The 20761-nt window shown below is 42.2% G+C and overlaps 1 protein-coding gene across 3 annotated transcripts in view; it reads right to left on the bottom strand.

The window, feature by feature from the left end:
• Positions 1-1014: 1014 nt before the first annotated feature.
• DSP (desmoplakin) overlaps positions 1015-20761 on the bottom strand; it is a 40506-nt gene continuing 20759 nt past the window's right edge. Inside the window, exons 11-24 of one of the 3 annotated variants that reach the window (XM_061995055.1) lie at positions 20239-20391; positions 18302-18456; positions 17897-18023; positions 17192-17396; positions 16459-16676; positions 15520-15686; positions 15088-15226; positions 12915-13108; positions 11899-12061; positions 11212-11295; positions 10212-10319; positions 9507-9605; positions 6395-8686; positions 1015-4880 (exon numbers count right to left, since the gene is read on the bottom strand). In XM_061995055.1, the coding sequence (XP_061851039.1) occupies positions 1686-4880; positions 6395-8686; positions 9507-9605; positions 10212-10319; positions 11212-11295; positions 11899-12061; positions 12915-13108; positions 15088-15226; positions 15520-15686; positions 16459-16676; positions 17192-17396; positions 17897-18023; positions 18302-18456; positions 20239-20391 (7299 nt within the window). In that variant the 3' untranslated portion in view covers positions 1015-1685. The remainder of the gene's footprint in view (positions 4881-6394; positions 8687-9506; positions 9606-10211; positions 10320-11211; positions 11296-11898; positions 12062-12914; positions 13109-15087; positions 15227-15519; positions 15687-16458; positions 16677-17191; positions 17397-17896; positions 18024-18301; positions 18457-20238; positions 20392-20761) is intronic. The other 2 variants (XM_061995056.1, XM_061995057.1) reach the window with 2 other exon arrangements.

Here is a 20761-nt window from a genome sequence, read left to right as displayed (position 1 = left end):
AGCAGAGATTTTTATACACAGCTCTCATCTTCAGAAAACACTGGAAATACTTTTCAGGCTAGAAAACAGCAATATCAAAAACTATGCTGTTTTTTAGCAGAAAAGGCACATGCTACTAAAATTAGGCAGCAGCATCAACATTCATGCCTATCAGCTTCTTTCTGTCTCTAACAACTGATAAAATTCCAGCTGGTGGGGTTGTGGCACAGCATGTGGCTAAAAGCAGGGCAACAGTCAGCTGCTTATAGGAAGAATCTACTTCAGCTACTGGCAAATTAGTACTAAGTTTTGTCATTCAAGCTCTGTACTAGCAGCTGTCTAAAACCATCCCAAATTCTTCTAAGTGATCACCCTTCTAAGAACATAGTGCCTACCCCATAGTATCTGCCCTGTGTGGCAAATGGGAGAGGACAGCATGGTCTTGACGTACACAAATTGTTTTCTGTTGAAGCAGCTTTGAACTACTTTTGTGTCCTCTAAAAAAAGGACTCAGCAGGTTCCCAACTGCCTGCATTGAACCATCAACAGCAAGGCATCATGCCAACAGATAGACTCTTGCTATTTTCTCAACCGAGGCTTTCAAGAGCCAGCAGAAGGTGAGAGGACATTACAGGAGGTGATTGTTCAGGTTTGGAAAGATCTCCCTGCTTATTACTGTATCTTTGTTCTGTTCATTGTCCAAAGTTACACTGATGCCTAAGGGAGAATCTGATTCAGTCCCTTGAACCTGCAGAGACAACAGTATGAGTCATGAACAGAAGAAACGTGCTTTTGTTTATCATCAAGTCTATAAACAGCTGCAGAAAGAGCCCTTCTGCTTCTAGGGGCACAGTTTCCAGTATTCGTCCTATCTTTAGGTTCCTACTGAAAATGGAGAATCAGCATCATGAAAAAGAATGTGCCTGTACACCTTTTATGACTAAACTCGCATTTGCTACTTTCTAAAATGGTTCCTTCTCTAATCTGTACCTCGAAGAATGTCCACAGCTAAATTTAATAAGCACACAACAAATATTTTAAAATTCCAAAAGTTTATTGCCCAGAATAGCTCACATGGTGCAGTTGGATTTGTTGTTGTTGTTGTTACATGGAAATCAAGCAAAACAGTAGAAAATATATATGGGTAACAGTAAAACAAAAGCCCAGCCTAATAATAGCCCTTTCTAGTCACCAAGTTATACTTAAGAAAATGGCTAGCCAAACAGAGAGGTAGAGCATCTGGAAGATAGAGCTTTTCATGTCTATGGTATAGATTCTAACCCAATGTTAAAGGCATTTTCTGTCCATGGTGTTAATGTTTTTTTTTCTTCATAATAGCAAATTGAAAAAGGTCTATGTGGAAAATAAAATAACTACTGCAAGACCTTCAAACCTCAGTTCTCAGCTTATGGTTTGACAGTTACAGGTAAGAGAAGGCAGAGGACAGAGTATTTAAAATATACAGAGGCCAATTAAAATCTAAATACTAAAAGGAAAGGGGAACCAAAACTTTCACAAACCTCACTTTTCCCATCCCTTAATCTATATATCCTGTAAATCTGCATTCAAGCATTTTACAGCATTGAACATACCCAGAAAAGACTTTCAGGTTTTGCTTTGGGTCACTTTGTTTTGTCGGGTTTTTTTAAGGAAAGGAAATGCAGAATAAACAATACTAAAATGCAGACACATTCCCTCGCTTGTTATTAACGCCCAATAGACCCACTGCTGAAAGATGAGTATGAGTAAGAGTATGAAGAGGTTGCAGATGCATCAAAGCTTCCCCTCCTAGACCCACTGCGTGAGCCTGAGCGTGAACCAGAGCGTGAGCCAGAGCGAGAGCCAGGTGCTGAGGAGACATTGTAGGGACTGGATATGCCTTTAGATGAAACGGAGGCGGCTTCCAGGAGTTTAAGCCCAGTGATGTCTTCTACCATTGACCGATTCATCGCATCTTTGTAGGATATTTTCAGTTTGGTCTTGGGGCAGGTCAGAATTTTGGGATAGCTGTTTGTGTCTTGCAATTTCTGTGACGCTCGACCATCAATCAATCCATTCCTAATGGCTTCTTCGGTACTTATTCTTCCACGCACTTCTGGGTCCACAAGACCTCCGGTGAGGTACTGGAATTCAAGGAACCGCTGCCCAGCCTCATAAGGCAACCATTTTTCCTTCACTGCTTCAGCTGCTGACATCCTCTTGCGTCCGCCTTTTATGCCTTCGAACCCTATGAAGGCCTTCTGGGCTGGTTTGAGACGAGTGGCCATATCTTGATCAATGATTCCTTGGCTGGTGGCTTCCTGAAGAGACAGCCTCTGGCCTGTGGTAGGGCATATTATACCACCTGTGCAGGCCTGAGCTTCAAGTAAGCGTTGCCCAGTGATGCTATCCACAATGCCCCGCTGTATAGCTTCTGAAATGGAGATCTTTTCCAAGTTTTCCGTGTCAAATATGGCAGCAATGGGGCTGCACTCTTCTGGAGTATCTGAGAAAGAACCACTCCTGATCAGAGAAGAAGAACTCCTCACACTCAGCACCGTGGGAGATCGGGTCACCGACTCGTGCCGGAACACTTCATCAGTGCCGTTCCGGCAAGAAATCATGTCTGCAAACTGCGTCAGGCTTAAACTGCCAGAGCGGTACTGGTCGAAAAACTTCCTCTCAACCAGACCTTTATCAATAGCATCTTGGATGTCGTACTGGCTCCCCGTTTTTCTGTCGACAAGGACTACTCTACTGCTGCCATCTGATCCTGTAATGGTTATCTCTTCCCACTCACACTCCTGTTCAGCTAGTTCCGTATAGGTGTCAAAATCTATGAGGCCTTTGCTGTATGCCTCCTGCACGGACATTTCCCTGTTTGTTTCTGGATCTACAATGACAACCCGGCGTTTCCTAAGGGTGTTCTTCTGTGAGGTGTGCACCACCTTCTTCTTCTCTCTCAGGGGCAGAAGGCAGAGGCCTGTCGCTTCATCCTTTATGCACCTTTCTTTCAGCTGCAAGTAGGTCAAGTTCTCCTCTGTATTGGGATCAAAGAATCCTTTGGTGTCATCACTTGGGTCACTAAGGATCTGGTTGAGCTCTTCATTGAAGTAGCCACGCTTGTAGGCTGTCTCTACCGGCAAGCGGTAGCTCTCTTTGGGGTCAATGATTCCTCCCGTGGCAATCTGGGCCTCCAGCAAGCGAATGCCATGGCCCCTCTCTATGAGCTCTTTGTTCATTGCCTGGAACAGAGAAATGATGTTTCCAGTTTCTGGGTCTTTGTACCCAGTGACGGCTCTTTCAGCAGAGAGAAGTTTCTCCTTAAATTCAATTCCAACAAGGCCTCTCTTGTAAGCTTCCTCTACAGGCAGTCTCACATTGCTGACGGGATCCACTATGAACCCTGTGGCTGCCTGGGCTTCTAGGAGCTCCAGGGCTGTCCCTGGCCTGACCAAACCTATTTTCATAGCCTGGTAAATGCCGAGTTTCTCTTTGGTAGCCTCATTGTAGATACCTGCAATGCAGCTGGAGCCCTGAAGGAAGTCAATGATTCTCTCGCTCACTTCCTCCACTGTAATTGCACCTCTTTCCAAGTCATTCCTTGTTGATTCCTTAATAATTCCAGCCTCGAGCAGTGCATCTGCTGAGACAGGCTGCCTGATTCCTTGGAATGACATACTCCTCTTCTGCACGGGGAGGAGGAGCAGGCCAGTGTGCGGCTCAATCCTACATTTTTCCTTCAGCTGCATGTAAGTGACTGCCTTTTTGGTGGTGGGATCAATGAAGTTCTTTGTAGTGCCTTGGCAGTTGTTTAGGATCCTGTAGAGGTCTTTGTCGATCAGCCCACGAGATAAAGCTATATCTTTGGGTAGGAAAACACTGTTGACAGGATCAACAATCCCTCCTACAGCCAGCTGGGCTTCAAGCAGACGAATCCCAGTTTCTCTGTCTACCAAGTTTTTCTTGATGGCTTCAGACACTGGCACGGTTTTGCCTGAGAAAGGATCTTTAAATCCTGTAATAGCTTTTTCTGCTGTATAGATTTGTTCTCTGTCATCAAAGTCGATCAGATCTCTAGCTATAGCACTGTCCACGGTTAACATCTCATTTCGGTGTGGGTCGATCACGCCTCCTGTTGCTGCCTGAGCTTCTAAGAGCAGGACTGCGTTTTCTGCTGTCAGCAGCTGATTCCGTTTGGCCTCAACAAAAGAGTACTTCTGTCTGGGTGAAAGAGACACCCCTGCAATAGCACCTGCCCCTTTGAGGTAGGGTTCGATGTCAGCCGCAACCTCTTCTACTGACCTCTGCCCCTTCAGCAGTTTATCCAGTGTGAGTTTGTCTATCAGCTGACACTCATACAGCTGCATCGCTGTAATCTTCTTCCGCAACCCGCTGAACAGCAACTTGGAGGCATCAATACAAAAGTCTTCCTCAGTTTGTGTAGATCTATGGGACCCGTATGGGCGTTGCTTCAGTTTCTCAATCTCTCTCTGCAGCCTAAGGCGCTCGGACTCCAACTCTGACTGGCTTTTGACAGCAGTCTCTTCCAGTCTGCACCGGTATCTCTCCTCGATCCGTTTGATCTCCATCTGCAGCCTTTCAATTTCACTCCTCAGGCTGTTCTTCTCCCTCTCGCTCTTCTCTCTTTCACACTGGATCTTCCTTATGGATTCCTCTGTCCGGGAGTGCTGGCTCTTCCACTGATTGAGGTCATTCAGGATTTGTTGCTTCTCACTTTCCAAGCGTTGCTTCAAACGAGACTCTGATTCCAGGGTAACTTTCAAACGGTTCAGCTCCTCTTCTAACCTCTGCAGCCTGGCTTTGTCTTGCTCCAAAGCACTCATTTTTATCAGCAAGGTTTCTCTTTCTTGCATGATGTGACTATACTGATTTTTGGATTCTTGAATCCTATTGGATGCCTACAATTTTAAAGAAGAAATAAACCAAAAGAGGATGGTTAGGGTTTATGCTGGTTAGTCATCATCTCCATTTGCAATGCCCTTTGGCCTGTCATTTAACCTACAGCAAGCTGCTACTGGAAAACATTCTAGTGGCAGCGGTGCCTTGCCCAAGACCACGGATACACATAACTCGGTGAAGGTACATGTCCCTTCACTGACAGCATCTCCAGTACTGCTGGAGACCCCATTCTGCTACCCACAGCCTTGCTTTTCTGCTGATTCAGTTAGCTCTTTATAATCTTTTAATACTTCTCACAGACTTAAATACTTTCCATACCATCTCTCAGCATTCAAGACTCATTAAGAGCCCGATACTCCACAGATGAACCCTGGCATAGTCCTCCTGACCTGGGTGAATTTGTGTCGGCTAAGGACTGCTCACACAGGGATAAAAGGGAAATATATGACTCCACCTTCGCTTTCCATATATTTTCACATGTTACTCCATGTTACCTGTGTTGCCTTACATTTTAATTCACTTAATGTCTTCATATACATACACACATGCCTGAACACCTAACAGCATGCCCATCTGTATGCAGTCCATATTAAATGGAACACGAGTTTATATATTTGTAATACGTCAGATAATCCTAAACACGAATATTTTTTAAAAAACAGTGTTAAACTTTTTATTTAAAAGAAAGAAAACTGAATAAAGGAAAGAACCGATGAGAATAAAAGTGAGAAAAGAAATATAAAGGGCAAGCATAGGAACAAGCAAAGAAACACTTTCACAAGTGCTCACTTGTCTATATTGAAAGAGTGGATCTTTGGATAAGAAACCAGATAGAAGAAACAATTTAAAAAAACAAAAATATGCTGTTGCCTCAAGTTTATGAAACAAGGACAAACGGCAAAAATTTACAATTGCCCTTAGTGACTCAGGAACATCAATCTCCAAAACCATCAATGAAATGTGGGCTTTAAGTACCTTAGGTACAGCTGATGTGATCTTTAATCCTCACTTGTAGTCAACACCTTACCCAGCTAAGCAGCACTTTCACAGCTAGTTGGTTCTGGGGTTTTCAGCTGGTTTATTTTGTTATAGCACTCCGGTCAGTCTCAAAGGACTGCTTTAACCCACCCTGGCTGAAACGGCATAGGGAAGAACACAGCCAGCAGCATACAGCTAAAGCACAGTGGCAGTCCATGTACTCTCCTCTTTCCCCATGATGGTCTGGCGGAGACTAACACAGACTCAGGGTTTCTCCTGGGCAAAGGGCAAGGCTCAGCTAGACGATAAGACAGCTTACAGCTCCCTAGCACAGCTCCCAGGGAGTAAAGAGGTTAAGAAAGTGGCCAAATCCTGCCATTTTTGTTTAAAAATGAACAAGGAGAAGGGCCATAAAGGGGATATTAGTCACAGGCACCTAAACAGCAAAGTGTGAATTAAGTTGATTCAAATGCACACCGCAATGAATTATATATCTGAGAGACAGTAAAGCTGGGATCAAAATATGTGTGAATACCTCTAGAGCTTGCTTTTGGAATTTTTCAATTTCCTGTCTCAATTTTTCCCTTTCTTTCTGTAAATCATTAATCAACCCCTGAAGTTCCAAGGTTTGCTTGCTGCTCATCTGAAGCTGATTCTTTAGTTCAGCAATGGCAGTGTTTTTCTCATCAACTTCACTTCTGACCATTCTGAGGTCATCGTACTCCAATCTAACGTTTCGCAGCTCTTCCTCCAGTAACAAGTGTTCCTTGGTTAGGTTCTCAGTGAGAGACTGAAGCCTTTCAATTTCTATTTTGCACTCATTCAAGTTTTTGCTTTTTTCCTCAGAGGTTTTCTGTAAGTGCTCGTTTCGTAGGTGAGCCTGTTTTAATTGCTCCTGCTCTTGGACCAACTGACGGCGTAAAGTCTCAAGATCAGAGGTGTATTTTCTTATGTCCTCCATGTATCTCTGCTTCTCTCTCACGTGACCATCTAACACTTCTCTTTGGTGTCTAAGGTCATCTTCATTCCTCTTCTTTACAATAGACACTTCCTCTATCTGCTGCGTGAGATTAGTTATTTTAACCGATTGCTCTCTGAGAGATCTCCTCATGCCTTCTATTTCCTCCTCCAGTTTCTTCCTCCTGGACGTCTCCTCCATTGCATTTTTATTCTGCCTGCAAAGTTCCTCCTCCAGCTTATGTTTCTGGATCTGCAAGTCTTTTACAGTGCTCTGGAACTTTGCACTCTCTTGGTCCCTGCCTTTTTTCTCTTGCGAAACTCTTTCAAAGTCAATTTTCAGTCTGGCCAGTTCCTGCTCTTGGATCCTCAGCTTGTTAATTGTCTCAGTAGCACTCGTGTTTGCTTTTTGCAGGTCAAACTGGACTCTCTTTAACTGACCATTCTCATCCTCCACTTCTTTTCTCTGACTTGTTTCCACGTCCAACAACTTTCTCAGCCTTTCGATCTCCTTGTTTCTCTCCTTAATGGTCTTAGAGGCATCATCGAGCGACTGTTTGTACCGCATGCTTTCATCAGAATGCCTCTGAATAACCTGCTTCAGCTCAATCTCCAGCTGCTGTTTTTTCTGAGAAAGCTCCGAGCCAGCTGCCTTCTGCTGCTGAGCATTCTCTTCTATTTTCCGTAGGTTATCTGTTGTCTGACTTATCGTATTCTTCAGTCTCCTAATTTCCTCACACAAATTCCTATTTTCTCTCATGGCATTATCAAGCTGCGTTCTGTAATTATTTGTGTCCTCTTCCTTTTGCATGGTGATTTGGTGAATTGTGGTCTTTGTAATATTAATCTCAGTTTCATATTTGTTCTTTAAACTAATAATTTCCTCATCATAACTGTTCCTTACCTTAGCCAGTTCATTTTCAAGTTCCCATCGGCTTTTAGCCTCTTCCTGAAGCTGAGCCTTTAGCCTTTCCAGCTCCTTAGTTTTATCCTGAATAGTCGAGGCAGCCTCCTCAAGGGCCTGCTTGTATCTTGAGTTGTCTTCGCCACGAAGCTGAATGATCTGTTTCAGTTCCAGCTCTAACTGATGCTTTTGCTGTGATACCTCAGAACTACAAGCCTTCTGCTGAAGAGCATCTTCTTCCGCCCTCCTTCGCTGATCTGTGGTTTGCAGAATGGCATCGTTCAGCCTCACAATCTCATCCTTAAGGTCTCTGTTTTCTCTGGTCAGTCTGTCAACCTGGGCTCTGAGGCCTTTGGCATCATCATCTTTCTGTGCAGCTATCTGCTGGATTGTGGTCTTCTTAATATTAATTTCTGTTTCATACTTGTTCTTTAAATTACTCATCTCCTCGCTAAACTGGTTCCTTACCTTAGCCAGCTCATTTTCATACTCCCTCTTCCGTGTGCCTTCATCCTGAAGAAGAACCCTCAATCTTTCTATCTCGTACTCCTTCTCCTTGATGACCTTCTCAGACTCTAACTTTTGCCAACCAAGGCTGTCTTTCTCATTTTGCCTTGTTTTCTGCAGCTGGTCATAGTCATTCTTCTGCTGCTCATATCTATCCTCCAGCAACTTCCTTTTCCTTTTTTCATCTTCAGTCTCATAAGTCAGCCTGGTTATTCTGTCATTTAGATCCTTTATTTGGGCGTAGCATTTGTCCAGGTTTTGCTTAGCAGAATTTCCATCCATTTCAGCTTGTCTTTTCATCTCCTCCAAACTCATCAGCTTTGCCTTGAGCTGAGAAATGTCCATTTGGTACTTCTGCAAATTTTGCTCCAGGAATTTATGTTTGTTGCTTGTCTCTGAATTTGAATCCCTGGCAAGCCTGAGTTCTTCTTCCAGGAGTTCAATTTTAGTGTTTTTCATCTGCAAAATGATAGGAGAAAAAGAAACAAAAATCTCACATAAACGCTTGTGCCAACTCTTTCAAAATCATCACATGCAATGCAACGGACATTTGTAACACTGGTAACTTATAAAGCATTTTTTTTCTCTGCTTCAGTAAAAGCTCAAATTCCTTTTGATTTCATGTCATCAAGACAAATCCTGGAATCCTTATTTATAGAGTCAAACCTTATTCAGAAATCAGCATCATGACTTTCAGAGGGGGAATGGTATTTGACTGAGGAGGGAGAGGTAATACAGGTAGTAAAATCTGATGTCCCAAGAGTTCACCAGCAAAGTATTAAATAGCCCTCTTTAGAACCTCTGTAACTTTCAAACAGGCAATTCATATTCCATGTATGTGACCTCTCTGTTCCCACCAAGCTGTTTGAGGCCAGGAGTTACTCCATCTGAAACACTTTACATATGGCCTGAAATGAGCTGTGGCCCCTTAACCATATGGAGCAAGTTTTCAGTACTGAGGTAACCATACTCTCACTGAGGTCAAGGCTGTGATGGGCAGAGAAGGATCTCTTGCCTGCTTTGCCGAGCATCACCTTCTATTTACCAGGAAGGCTACTGTTCTCCACCTCACACATGACCTTAGAGGTAACTTTCCAAGATACTCTTCGACAAAAGAGGCATGAAACTGCTTATATGCCTTCTTCGTGGGACACCAGTGAGCCTAGCTTTTACTTTTGTAGACTGTTTTGCACTGTACTTAAGAAAAAAGTCTTTGATGAGTGATAGCTTGTTAATTTATGACAAAAATAGAAGGTAAAGAAAATAAGAGTCAGATTACCTTCAAGTCCTCCATGCTCTTTAACATTTCACTTAAGAATTTGTAATAATCTCCTGATCTTGTAAGCAGCTCTATATAGCGAGACTGAGCCTCGCTAGCCTTGAAAAGAAAAAGAGGTGTTAGCAGCTTGTACTACAGAGTTAGATATGAATATATCTGTGTCTCAGATCACTTAGAGGATCCAAATCCACTTGAGAAAACCTATCACTTGGCAAAGAAAAAGGAAATTCTCCTCCTCACAAATTCACACGACTTTCTGGGGACCCTAAATGCACAAATCCTCCCCATCCATAAGACCACACCTTCAAGATTACTTTTCCCCCCACGGCTGACATGATATTAAACCCAAGCTTCATCCCTTGGTTCATCATGTTCTTCCTGTCTGACAGTCACGAGTAACTTACGTTAAACTTTTAACAGAAGTTAATTCCCAGGTTGAAAGTGACTAAACCACTTGGGGCATGAATCTTACTTTCTCACAATATGCATGCAATGGACATTGAATAGGAATGAGGTAAATTCCTGAAGGCTAAGTCTGATTGTACAGCACAGCAACTATTCTGCACTAATTCCTTCTGCTTATGTGCCTAGTACACGTTACCAATGACAGTGCTCATTATTAGAATACAGCTGGGTATGACTCACGATGGCTCACACGGACAAACAAATATATTCAAAAGACTCATGGGAAGGACAGAAAGCTACCTCTTGTAGAATCAGCACTGCAGGAGATTGAACCACACTCTTCTTGATAGGTATGTTGAGCAATGTTTCTAATCCAGAACTGTAGGAAGCAACCTGTAGTTCATAATCCTGCAAAACAACAGGGGAAGGTAAGATCCATTTGGGAACTGCCAAAGAACTCCACAGGAACCTGGATTTCCCAAAATGCAAACAAAGTTTGGGAGTTTTGTTTTTTTAATAAAAAGCTATGCTTTCCCTTGTTTGTATCTCTGGACACATATAGACGATCTTCTATCAGAAAGACCTGCTCATCAGTTCAAGTACCACTGTGGGAGACTCACAGAGAACGACAAAAGGAAAAAGAGAAAAACCACTTTCCAAAAACGTGGGAGACATGTATTTCCATTAGTTGAGGTGAAAAAGATGAAAGAGAGCAATTGGTCAAGGTTCTCCTAGCAACCAAAACTTTATCACAAATAACTGTCTCTACATCCCTTTCGTATCACATATATAGTGAGATCTTGGTCACAGAAAGTAAGATTGAGCTGCAGAACGCACAGATACAAAAGAGACATAAAAATACAAAGACTACAAAACCACTCCCTGTATATCTTGGTTTTCATGACTATTACACACCATTCCTCCTGATAATCTGTGTTTGTCTTGCCTCCTAGATCACATCCTAATTAAACTTACTTGCTAAGCTACCAATCTGTTCTCTACTACCCTATTTTTTTAACATGTGAACTGGAAAGTTTGGTCTGCCTAGGAGGAGGTTTTGATTCTCCTGAAGAGAAGCTCTCACTGATATCCATTATCCTGAAGTTTTCAGGTGCCACTTGTACACAAATTGCTTTCATTGTATTTTGTACACACAAGTGCTTCATTCCAGCAATTTCTGCACATGCATACACACCCCAGGGAGTTGCCGTTTCACCTACCAGCAGAGCAGAGACAACAGGCTGTGCCTGACCGTGAAACGCCACACCCCATAAAACCAAGTACCGTGAAATCCAAGTACCTTAATTGCAGCTGAGCACTGATCTGCATGCTTGAGAAGCTCCTCAACTTTGTCTCGTTTCCCACAGATTTCACTGTGCAAGTTCTGTCAAGAAAAAAAAGTGAGCTGTGATTCACATTCTCTCAAGATTTACCAGTATCTCCTCCTGCACATGCTGCCTCCATCAGAAGGCACCTGCAGTAAGAGTGGAACCCCAGAGGCTGAGACCTGAAATGACCTGTAGCCACACAGCTTTCACAATTGAGTTCTCTGTGCATAAGAAGGTTGCTCTCGGAAGGAACATCCAGCACCCGAACAACCCTCAGAGCTGGGGAGGGATGGTTCCTGGACTTTGGCTTAGATGTATTTCTTCACTTTTTATTTTTGTGCTGTAATTTGTCCCATAAGTTGCCCTATCATACAGTCCCTTGACTTAATTAAAAGTTGATGTGTAAAAGTGTCAGTGATCGTGTAGGAGCCAAAAATGGTCTTGTTCATAATCTGCAGCAGTGCTGACAGAAAACAATGAGGATAATAATATTTCCTCTCTCCAGCCTTCTACACATGTGGTGGGTTTTAGTAGCTCGAGTACTTCAGCATTCAAAACAGGCCCCTGTATTGCAGACTGCATTGATACTAATATTTTCTGAACAGGGAGGCAACTGAAAATTGATATCATTGAAGCCAATTCATCTAGGTGCTGCCTACCTTCTGATCATGGAGGTATCTCATGATAGAGTTGCAATCGCAGAGCTTCATGGACTCGATAGCATCCTGCCTGCGCTTGGCATCACAAATCCATTTGCTCAGAGCCTGGTAAAGATCTCGGTAAGTTTTCAGCTGTTTGATCTGCCTCTCTAAATCCCATGATCTAGGGGAAAAAAAAAGCAGGGAAAGCTATCAACATGGAAAGTGTCTTTCTGTCTCTTTAAAGATTTCTTCAGAAATAAGACACTGACGAACTCGAGGAAAGTACGGGAAGGTCTAAAAGGAGATTCTGAACAAAAATGTCAAATAAATGAGAATTGTACTGGTTATTAGTCATCCAACATGAGGGTTTAGCATCTCACTTTTCAGTAACTCTGCAATACACAGAGGTTGGCCCTTCCTATTGACTAAGAGAAGGATGCATAAAATCTTGCAGTGATAAGAATCAAGTTCACTGACTTTGGTACTCAAATTCTCACTTTTCACCAAAACAACCAGCAAGTGGTCCATTTTTAGCAACAGGACCAGAATTTGGCCTGAAATAAAAACAAAACAAAATGAAGAAAATTACACCTCAAAAAAAACTCACAATCCAAATATGCCTTCAATTCAACAAAGCATCAGGAAAAAAAATGTTGGGATTTTTTTTACTTAATTCTTAGTGTTAATTTTTTAACCCTCAGATAGTGGGTATTCAGGAATAAGCATGAATGCTTTGTTTGAGGGAGAAAATATTGACTGAAAGTACTTAATTCAAGAACACTAGCAAGAATTTTAGAAAACAGAACAACTCTTTAGTATGCAAGTTATTTCAATGATTGCATTTTCCTGCTTGGTCCTACACTTTACCTTTTAAAGTATGTTCAACCTATTCACAGCTGCTCTAGTCTTAATGCCCCGATGTCATCATCTATCCTCTGGAACTGAATATTAGTGCATATTAGTTCTTGTAGACTCACTGTTAAGACAACCTTAGTAGCAATAAGAAAGAAGCTAATTAGGAAGTATGAACAAACCTGTTATCTATCTGCTTATCAGCTCTCTGCCAGCGGTCTATTAGCTGGGTAACTTTGTCACAGAACTTCCCAATGTCCATGTCATACAGAGGGTATGACTGACAAGACTGTGAATGAATCTGAAGGGTTTTCTGCAGCTCATTTTCCAGGGTATTCAGCAGGGACTTCTTCATGTTTAGGTCTGCTTTCATTTTCTGAAGAAAAAAGCACATGCTGTCATACATTTTACTCCTGAGAGGATACTCAAATTTAACCATCAACAACATATACAATGTCTTGGGATCTAGAGATTTTGTTTCTAATTCCGTAAGGTATGTACACTGATGTCAGCTGGACTTAGTACATTTGAAGTGAAACACCAACAGAGTTTGACTTAATGTATTTAAAGTCCAACTTACTCTTAGATAATCTGCTAAACCAAAGCCCTCTGCTGTCATATTCTGCAGCTAACTCTTCAGTTTCTCAGAACTACGCAGAGAAGTTACTAAAAAAAACCAACAAGGAAGTGTCTACCCTGCTTGTTCCTAGAAAAAAATTACTGGAAAGTCTCATTGAAGTACAAAAGATCCCTACACTTGCAGCAGCCGTGGAATCATATGGCTGGCATATCCAGTTTTTAAATGTTATCTAAAAATCTGCACAGATGATTTCTTCGTCCTGTTTACATTTGGACAAACATCTTCCATGAAGATGTTTCTTTACGTCCTCACTTGCTCACATCCTGTGAGCACACACGTCTTGCCTTCCCCACTCACAGGGATGACTGCATCCTTCAATAATATGCTCAAACACTTTTTTTTTTTGTCTGTAGCTCAAATTTACACCAGCTAAGAACAACTCCCAGCAATTGAAGTGCAGCCTCCATTTAACAGGATGAAAAGGTAACAGATTGTGTTTCATTTTTTTCCCTGCTGCCGCAGAATAGGTAAGAATGAGAATCCATATTCTGGTATTCAGTGCACAAAAGGACCAGGCTCAACATCAGACTTGTTTGGTAAGTCAACAATGTTTTCAGCAAAACATTTACTCTTTGCCTTCTCCCCTTGCACAGGTTGGATAGTTCTCCCTGTAGGATTTGAAATGGACTCCACGGCAAAATCAGGATACAAAATAATATGCAAATTTACTTGTTACAGTTAGAAGATAAGGGCAATTAACAGGCATTTTGCAAGAAAGGAGGTATTGCCTTCAAGTCCAGCTTCATAAGTGAAGTAAATATTAAATTTTAATTAAATTTAGGAGTCCTGGTTGATAATAAACTAACCATGAGTCATCAGTGTGCCCTCGTGGCCACGAAGGCCAATGGCATCCTGGGATGCATCAAGAAGAGTGTGGTCAGCAGATTGAGAAAGGTTCTGCTCCCCCTCTCTCTGCCCTGTTGAGGCCTCATCTGGAGTCCTGTGTCCAGTTCTGGGCTCCTCAGTTCAAGAGGGACAGAGAACTCCTGAAGAGAGTCCAGCACAGGGCTACCAAGATGATCAGGGGACTGCAGCATCTTCCTTATGAGGAAAGGCTGCAGGAACTGGGGCTGTTTAGTCTAGAGAAGAGGAGACTGAGGGGGGATCTCATTAATATTTACAAATATCTAAATGGTGGATGTCAGGAGGTTGGAACGTCCCTTTTTTCTATTGTATCTAGTAACAGGACAAGGAGTAATGGGATGAAGCTGGAACACAAAAAAGTCCATTTAAACATAAGAAAAAACTATTTCACTGTTCAGCTGACGGAGCCCTGGCACAGGCTGCCCAGGGAGGCTGTGGAGTCTCCTTCCTTGGAGGTCTTTAAGATCTGCCTGGACACGTTCCTATGAAATCTGATCTAGGTGGACCTGCTTTGGCAAGAGAGTTGGACTGGATGATCTCTAAAGGTCCCTTTCAACCCCTACCATTCTATGATTCTATGAAATAAACATGGGTAACTTTGTACAGAAACGGATTATGGATTCCATGCTGCTGGCCTTCCTGTGAGGATAGCAATAACCAGGGCATGGAAGAAGAAGTAACCAACATATTTCTTCCAATAATTTGCAAAAGCACTGCACATCTCTCCTAAAACACGATGGGGTCAGCATTTCCATCCCTTGTGGTTTGAGAAAGGGTTCAACCAACTCAACAGAGCAGTGCTGGCAGCTGTGAGTTTTGCCTTGCTGTGTCTTTAGGTCCCGGCCTCTCACCTTCAGACAAGTCCGATAAGCCTCCACTTTATCAAGATCCAAAGGAACAGTCTCTTCTTCAGACAGTCTGACTTCAAAAACTCTGATCACATCTTCTGTTTGGAGAATAATCTGGAGAAGACACCTCAGCGCGTTCAAGCTAAAATAAATAAGACAAATCCATTATGGACCAGGGGAAGGAAAAATGATATTTCTATTTAATTACAGATCATTAGTTACATTTCAGTGACAGACATGATTCTCACTTATATTTTTTTAAAGTCTTCCAGAAACCAGAAGAAATTCATAGAAGTGTCTGTTTCTACCCGATATGTACAACATTTGTAGGAAAGAAGGTGTAATTTTACGCTACTGGTAACAAAGGGCAGGTTTCTGGACTAAGAATTGCAGAAGAAAGTGAATGATTTATTGCTATAACCTTGATTTTCTTACCTGTCTAAGTAGCCAGCAGAAACACCATTAATATTTTCCAGTTTTTGAAACAGAGCATTTATCTCTGACTGCAAGTACACATACTTCTCACAGCCTCTGAAGTTAGGCAGCAAGTCCTTATGCTTATTGAGAGTTTCAGCCATTATTTGGGAGTCATTCTGCACACCCTAAGGAAAGAAAATGCTCGATTTACACATTTTTGGTGGCTGAATGATCATTCTACAGCACACATGCAACTGTTTTCCTTATCCAAATAGTCTGCAGTTATCTACCCAGCTTGACTGAGGACTGAAGCAGTGCCTGAACTTCTTTACTTCATGGTAAGTAACATTGGGTGGATCTGAGTGGTCCACAACATGTAATATCTCTTTTTGAGCACCTGGCTGACTCCAACTCAGCAGAGTGTTTTACTGCCACTTGCCTACTGCACTCAGTAGACCTGCTGCTCTTAAGACCTTTGCAAGCCTCATTGTCTCAGGGGAATTTCTCATATGCTGAACCTCTCCCTCCATTTTTCAATAATCTTTTCTCTCTGATCTCCTTCAAATCTGAAGAACTGGAGGAAGAGAGTCTGTAAGCCTCATGCATCCACTCTGCATCTCATCAACAACTCTTCAGAGGTAGGCTGTAAAGTGGGGTCTGTGCAAAAGGATTTCACTAGATGAGACTTAACAAGAGCTCATGTCCACCTGACATCCATCTTTCTGTATTCTTTGCAAGACAGAATCTGAGTTCTAAAACTCAAGTCAACTTTTTCTTCTTAGGGGCTAACCTCCAACCCATATCATTGTGATTCTCTTCTAACTGAGAATATCCTGCACAGGATATGTGTCTCTCCCAGCTGATCAGAAATACAACTGCAGTGTGTTCTGGATCAAGGTCAGTGTGCACAGGATCACACTGAGCTTGAGATGCGCTGAGGAAAATATCCACAGTTACCTCTAAATCCTTTATTCTGACTGAAAAGTCATGCACAGCCCCTTGATCCACTCCCAGAGGAGCTCTTTGAACCATCTGGATCTCAGAAGCTTCAATCTGACGCCGAAGTTTCTGCAGCTCCATCAGCAGCCAGGCCTCCTGCTTCTCATATTCTCGGTTTCTCTCATTGACGATAACGGTGTTTGAGGAACCCACAGAACAGGCCTCAGTTGGGACCACTGTAAAATGATCTGAGTCAATGTCAACTGCCAGAGACCCGAGTACCTACATCAAGAAAGCCAATCTAGCACTCCAGTGCTAGATTCAGTACCTAAGCACTGAATTGATCTGTGGAACTGAGATCAGGTAGATCTGGGTCCTTATACAGCTGTTTCAAGGTATGAAATCCCTCCTTTGCAAAAAGACAACTTTGCATCCTGAAATGCAGTACTGAGATTTTGGTTCCTGATAACTGAAAAAATATCAGATGAACTAATTTGCTCTCATTTTCCCAGCAAGTTCCACAAACTTTGGAGGGCTATTCCCAGATTCATGCCAAAAGAAGGAAGAACAAAATATCCCTTCCCTAGCCAGTTTTGGTATGTTGGGAAACAACACTACAATTCTTTAACGTGTTTCAATTCATATGCTTCTGAGAACATTTTCACATAAGAGGAATGCACCACCACCCACCCACCAAACTCAAGCAGTCCAATCTCTACAAAAAAAAAAAAAACCCAGGAGTATGACAAACCTATTTGTGGCTGCCGTGGTTGATTGGGCAGCTGTATGATCAAGGTTTGGTAGTGCTTCTGAGCATCAGTGAACTGAGTCTGGATCTTCCGTTTGTCTTCATCACCAAACATCTCTGAGCCCTGGCTGTTCCTGAGGAACTCTTGATAATGGATCTCCAGGTCAGTTATTATTTTTTGGTAATCTTCCTTACGCATTGTTTTCAGCTGAAATGAGGAAGAAGAGAATTTTGAAAAAGGAAGCATTTAGGGGAGCTTTATAATCAGTCAATCATTAAGGAACAAACTAATAACATCTATATAAGAAGACCCAAAGGAATCACATTTTAGAATAAAACCTGCCTGCGTTGCCTCTAAAAGTGGTAAAAGTGCCCTTTGAGCTAATGTACTGTTTTCTCTCCTCATTTCATAACTTCAGAATACATTGAAATTCAACCTCTTTGTCTATCCACACCCTTGCATAGCAAGAACAAGCACAGCATGAAATAAATTAGCTAATCTTCATGTTTATCCATGTCATGTTTGAATGGGGAGGCATTTTGCTTCTCCTTTAATAGAACAACTTCTGTTTCTTCGGTCCAGTAAAAAGAAGGCTCATGGTTTTGCAGAACATACATTTGCACAGGATACAGTGAGGACTATTTGGGACAGCAGAAGGCAGGTCATGGATGTCCCTGGTCTACAGGTAAGGCCAGCTAGAGTCTTACCTTGGCAATAGTCATCGCTCTGATTTTCTCAATATCGATCATGCAATAATGCCAAGATACCAGGCTCTTCATGTTGATATACAGCTGGTTCCACAAAGCTAAAATAGCTTCATAGTACTGTTCAATTCTGAGATGAGAAAAGAAATTCCATGGTCAGAATGTGTCTGTCCTTGTGGCATTGCTACAAAACATCCCAAGAGACAACAACCAGATGTGGAGTTTGTTAAGGCTTGTTCTCTACTTGAAAAAATCTTGGAAACTAATTTGTTCATGACTTTCATTATTAGAGACAAGAAAAGTCTTGTAAAAGTAAAGTTTTAAATATTTTTTGTGACTGGCTTCTATTTCGAGTGAACTCTTCTACCAGCTCCCAGTGGTAGGTGTCCAACCCAGGCAGCAACTCACTTGGTAGCAAGATCCACTGCTAATGGATTGGGGGGTGGGATGATAAGACTGACAGATGGCACCAGCATATCCACTCCTCCAGGGCCAGTCACCAGCCACTTGCTGCGCTCATTGTTGTCCTTCAGGATACACTCATCCCCTTTGCGCACCGTTTTCTGCAGGGAACAGAGAACAATTTTTTCTTTAGCTCAGTAAGATGGGGTTTCTAGGATAGACAAGCAAGATGAATCTAGATCACAGAAGTGGGAGTGTTTCCCAGTTAGCCAGGTCTGGGCGTGCATCTTTGCTTTGTACTGGGGCAACAGATCAACCCTTTCTCCCGCAACCTGCTTTCCACGTGAAGAAAACCCAGGAAAACCAAGCGGGAGTCACTGAACACTGAGCCATTGCCAGTCTGGTTAATCACCAGGCTCGGAGCTCGTCATGCCAAAACATCAGAGACTGATTGTGGATACGTGGCCACAGGAAACTATGCAACCATAGGTGGCTGTAAGCCAGGGAGCTGGAGGTATAAGGATGCTTAATGTTGCACCCATATTTGTGAGGGGTCTGGGAGCAAATGTGGCAGAGCTAAATCCACCAGCCCCAACTGCCAGAAATGCTGACACTGTGCTCATGGTGCCGGTTACAACTCACTCACATCCAAGAGCAGGAGGCAACTCCAAGAATTTTTCCTGATCACACCTCTACAGCCAGCAAATACCATTTTTGACATAACTAGTAAAAGGCCATGGGCTTTTGCATTGATCTGAGCATGCAGGGGCTCCAGACTCATTTAGGCTTACCTTCATCTAAACAGAATTTAGCTTTCTTAAAGTAAAAGCAATTGCCAAGTCATCAGGTAACCATTGTCTAAATTGGTTTAGTTTTGCTTATAGTAACAAGGGGTTACTCTGTGTGGGCTGAACTTCTGTAGCTCTGGAATGAAATGTGGCATGGGAGGACACAGAAACAGAGTGAACAGCAGAAACCCCAGATCTTAAACACAAATCACAATAGCCAATTACTGGTCACTGCAGGAGTGCAGGTAAAACAAGTTTTAGAGACAGCAGAACAGAAAAAATGCGTAATTGGGAAACAGGGAAGAGAAAGAGCACGAAAGCAGAACATGTATCAAAGCCTAGTGTTAAGAAAAAAAAAAAACAGCAATAAGAACAAGCAGTTCCAGTGCTGAGGAGAACATAAAACCACCACCATCAATTTCATACTCCATCCATCATTGTATACTCCTCGCCCTTTGTTAGATGAAGTGTTGACCTAAGGACCCTGAGGGCCACTGCAAAGGTAAGCAACCACCAAAAAAAAGGCACAGATCCTATGAAGCATCTGTATAACAATTTTAACCTTATTATCAACGCAATTTTTCTGTGTTAATTTGAACTATGAGTATTAATGCTATTTAATGGACTAGTAATAATAATTTTGACTGCACTTATTAACCAATCAGAATACTTTTATCTTTAGTGTCCAGTGATAGGACAAGGGGTAATGCAAAGAAACTGGAACATAAGAAGTTTCACTTAAACATAAAGAAAAGCTTCTTTCCTGTTCAGGTGAGGGAGTCCTGGCACAGAGAGCCCAGGGAGGGTGTGGAGTCTCCTTCTCTGGAGGTTTTCAAAACCTGTATGGACGTGTTCCTATGTGACCTGATCTAAAGCAGGTGGACCTGCTTTAGCAGGGGCTTGGACTGGATGATCTCTGGAGGTCCCTTCCAACCCCTACCATTCTGTGAATCTGTGATTCTTTGATTCTGTGAACCTAGCTTGTTTAATTCATAACTGCAAGAAAGTCAGAGCTTTTTTTGTCAAAGGAATTGAAATGCTGACCAAAAGCAGACAGAGGGGTTACACCCATCAGCTCAACAGTTTGTTTACTAAATCATTTGCTGTGTTTTAGTTTACATGATGCTCACGCTCAGGCAAAATGGGATACAATACCAGATCCTGTTTGTAGTCACACAGAGCCTTTAGGATAATGGGCTTGTTACTCCGGTAGTCTGGGTTACGTGGTTTCAGCTGCACAATCTTCTTGGATTTATTCACCAAACTCTGCACTTGCCTCTTGTACTCAAGAATTCTCTCTCGTTCATTCTGCAAAAATTAACTGTATGTTAAAAACTCATTGCAAAAAGACCACATCTAGTTCCCACTGTTTTATTAAGAGGGATATATCTGGAGTTCAAAGTAGGCAAAAGATGAGTCTTTGGCCTGTAATGTAAAACTGCAGTTTTAAAAAAAGGTACAAGAAACATCAAACTAAGTATCTTTGCAGCTCTGGCAAGTAAAGCAAAGTTTTTCATACAGATTTGCAATGGGGCTAAAGTGATGTGGAAGAAACATAGGAATAAATGGAAAGAATTTATTCTAACATGAATGCTAACCAGAAAAGAGTCACAATTACACTCTCAAACCCAACTTTGTCAATTGCCCTTTTACATCATTTCACGTTTTTTCTCTGGTA

The sequence above is a fragment of the Colius striatus genome, chromosome 4, assembly GCF_028858725.1.
Source record: "Colius striatus isolate bColStr4 chromosome 4, bColStr4.1.hap1, whole genome shotgun sequence".
NCBI lineage: Eukaryota > Metazoa > Chordata > Aves > Coliiformes > Coliidae > Colius > Colius striatus.
Note: the sequence above shows the minus strand (reverse complement) of the source record. Positions and strands in the feature narration are given on the sequence as shown.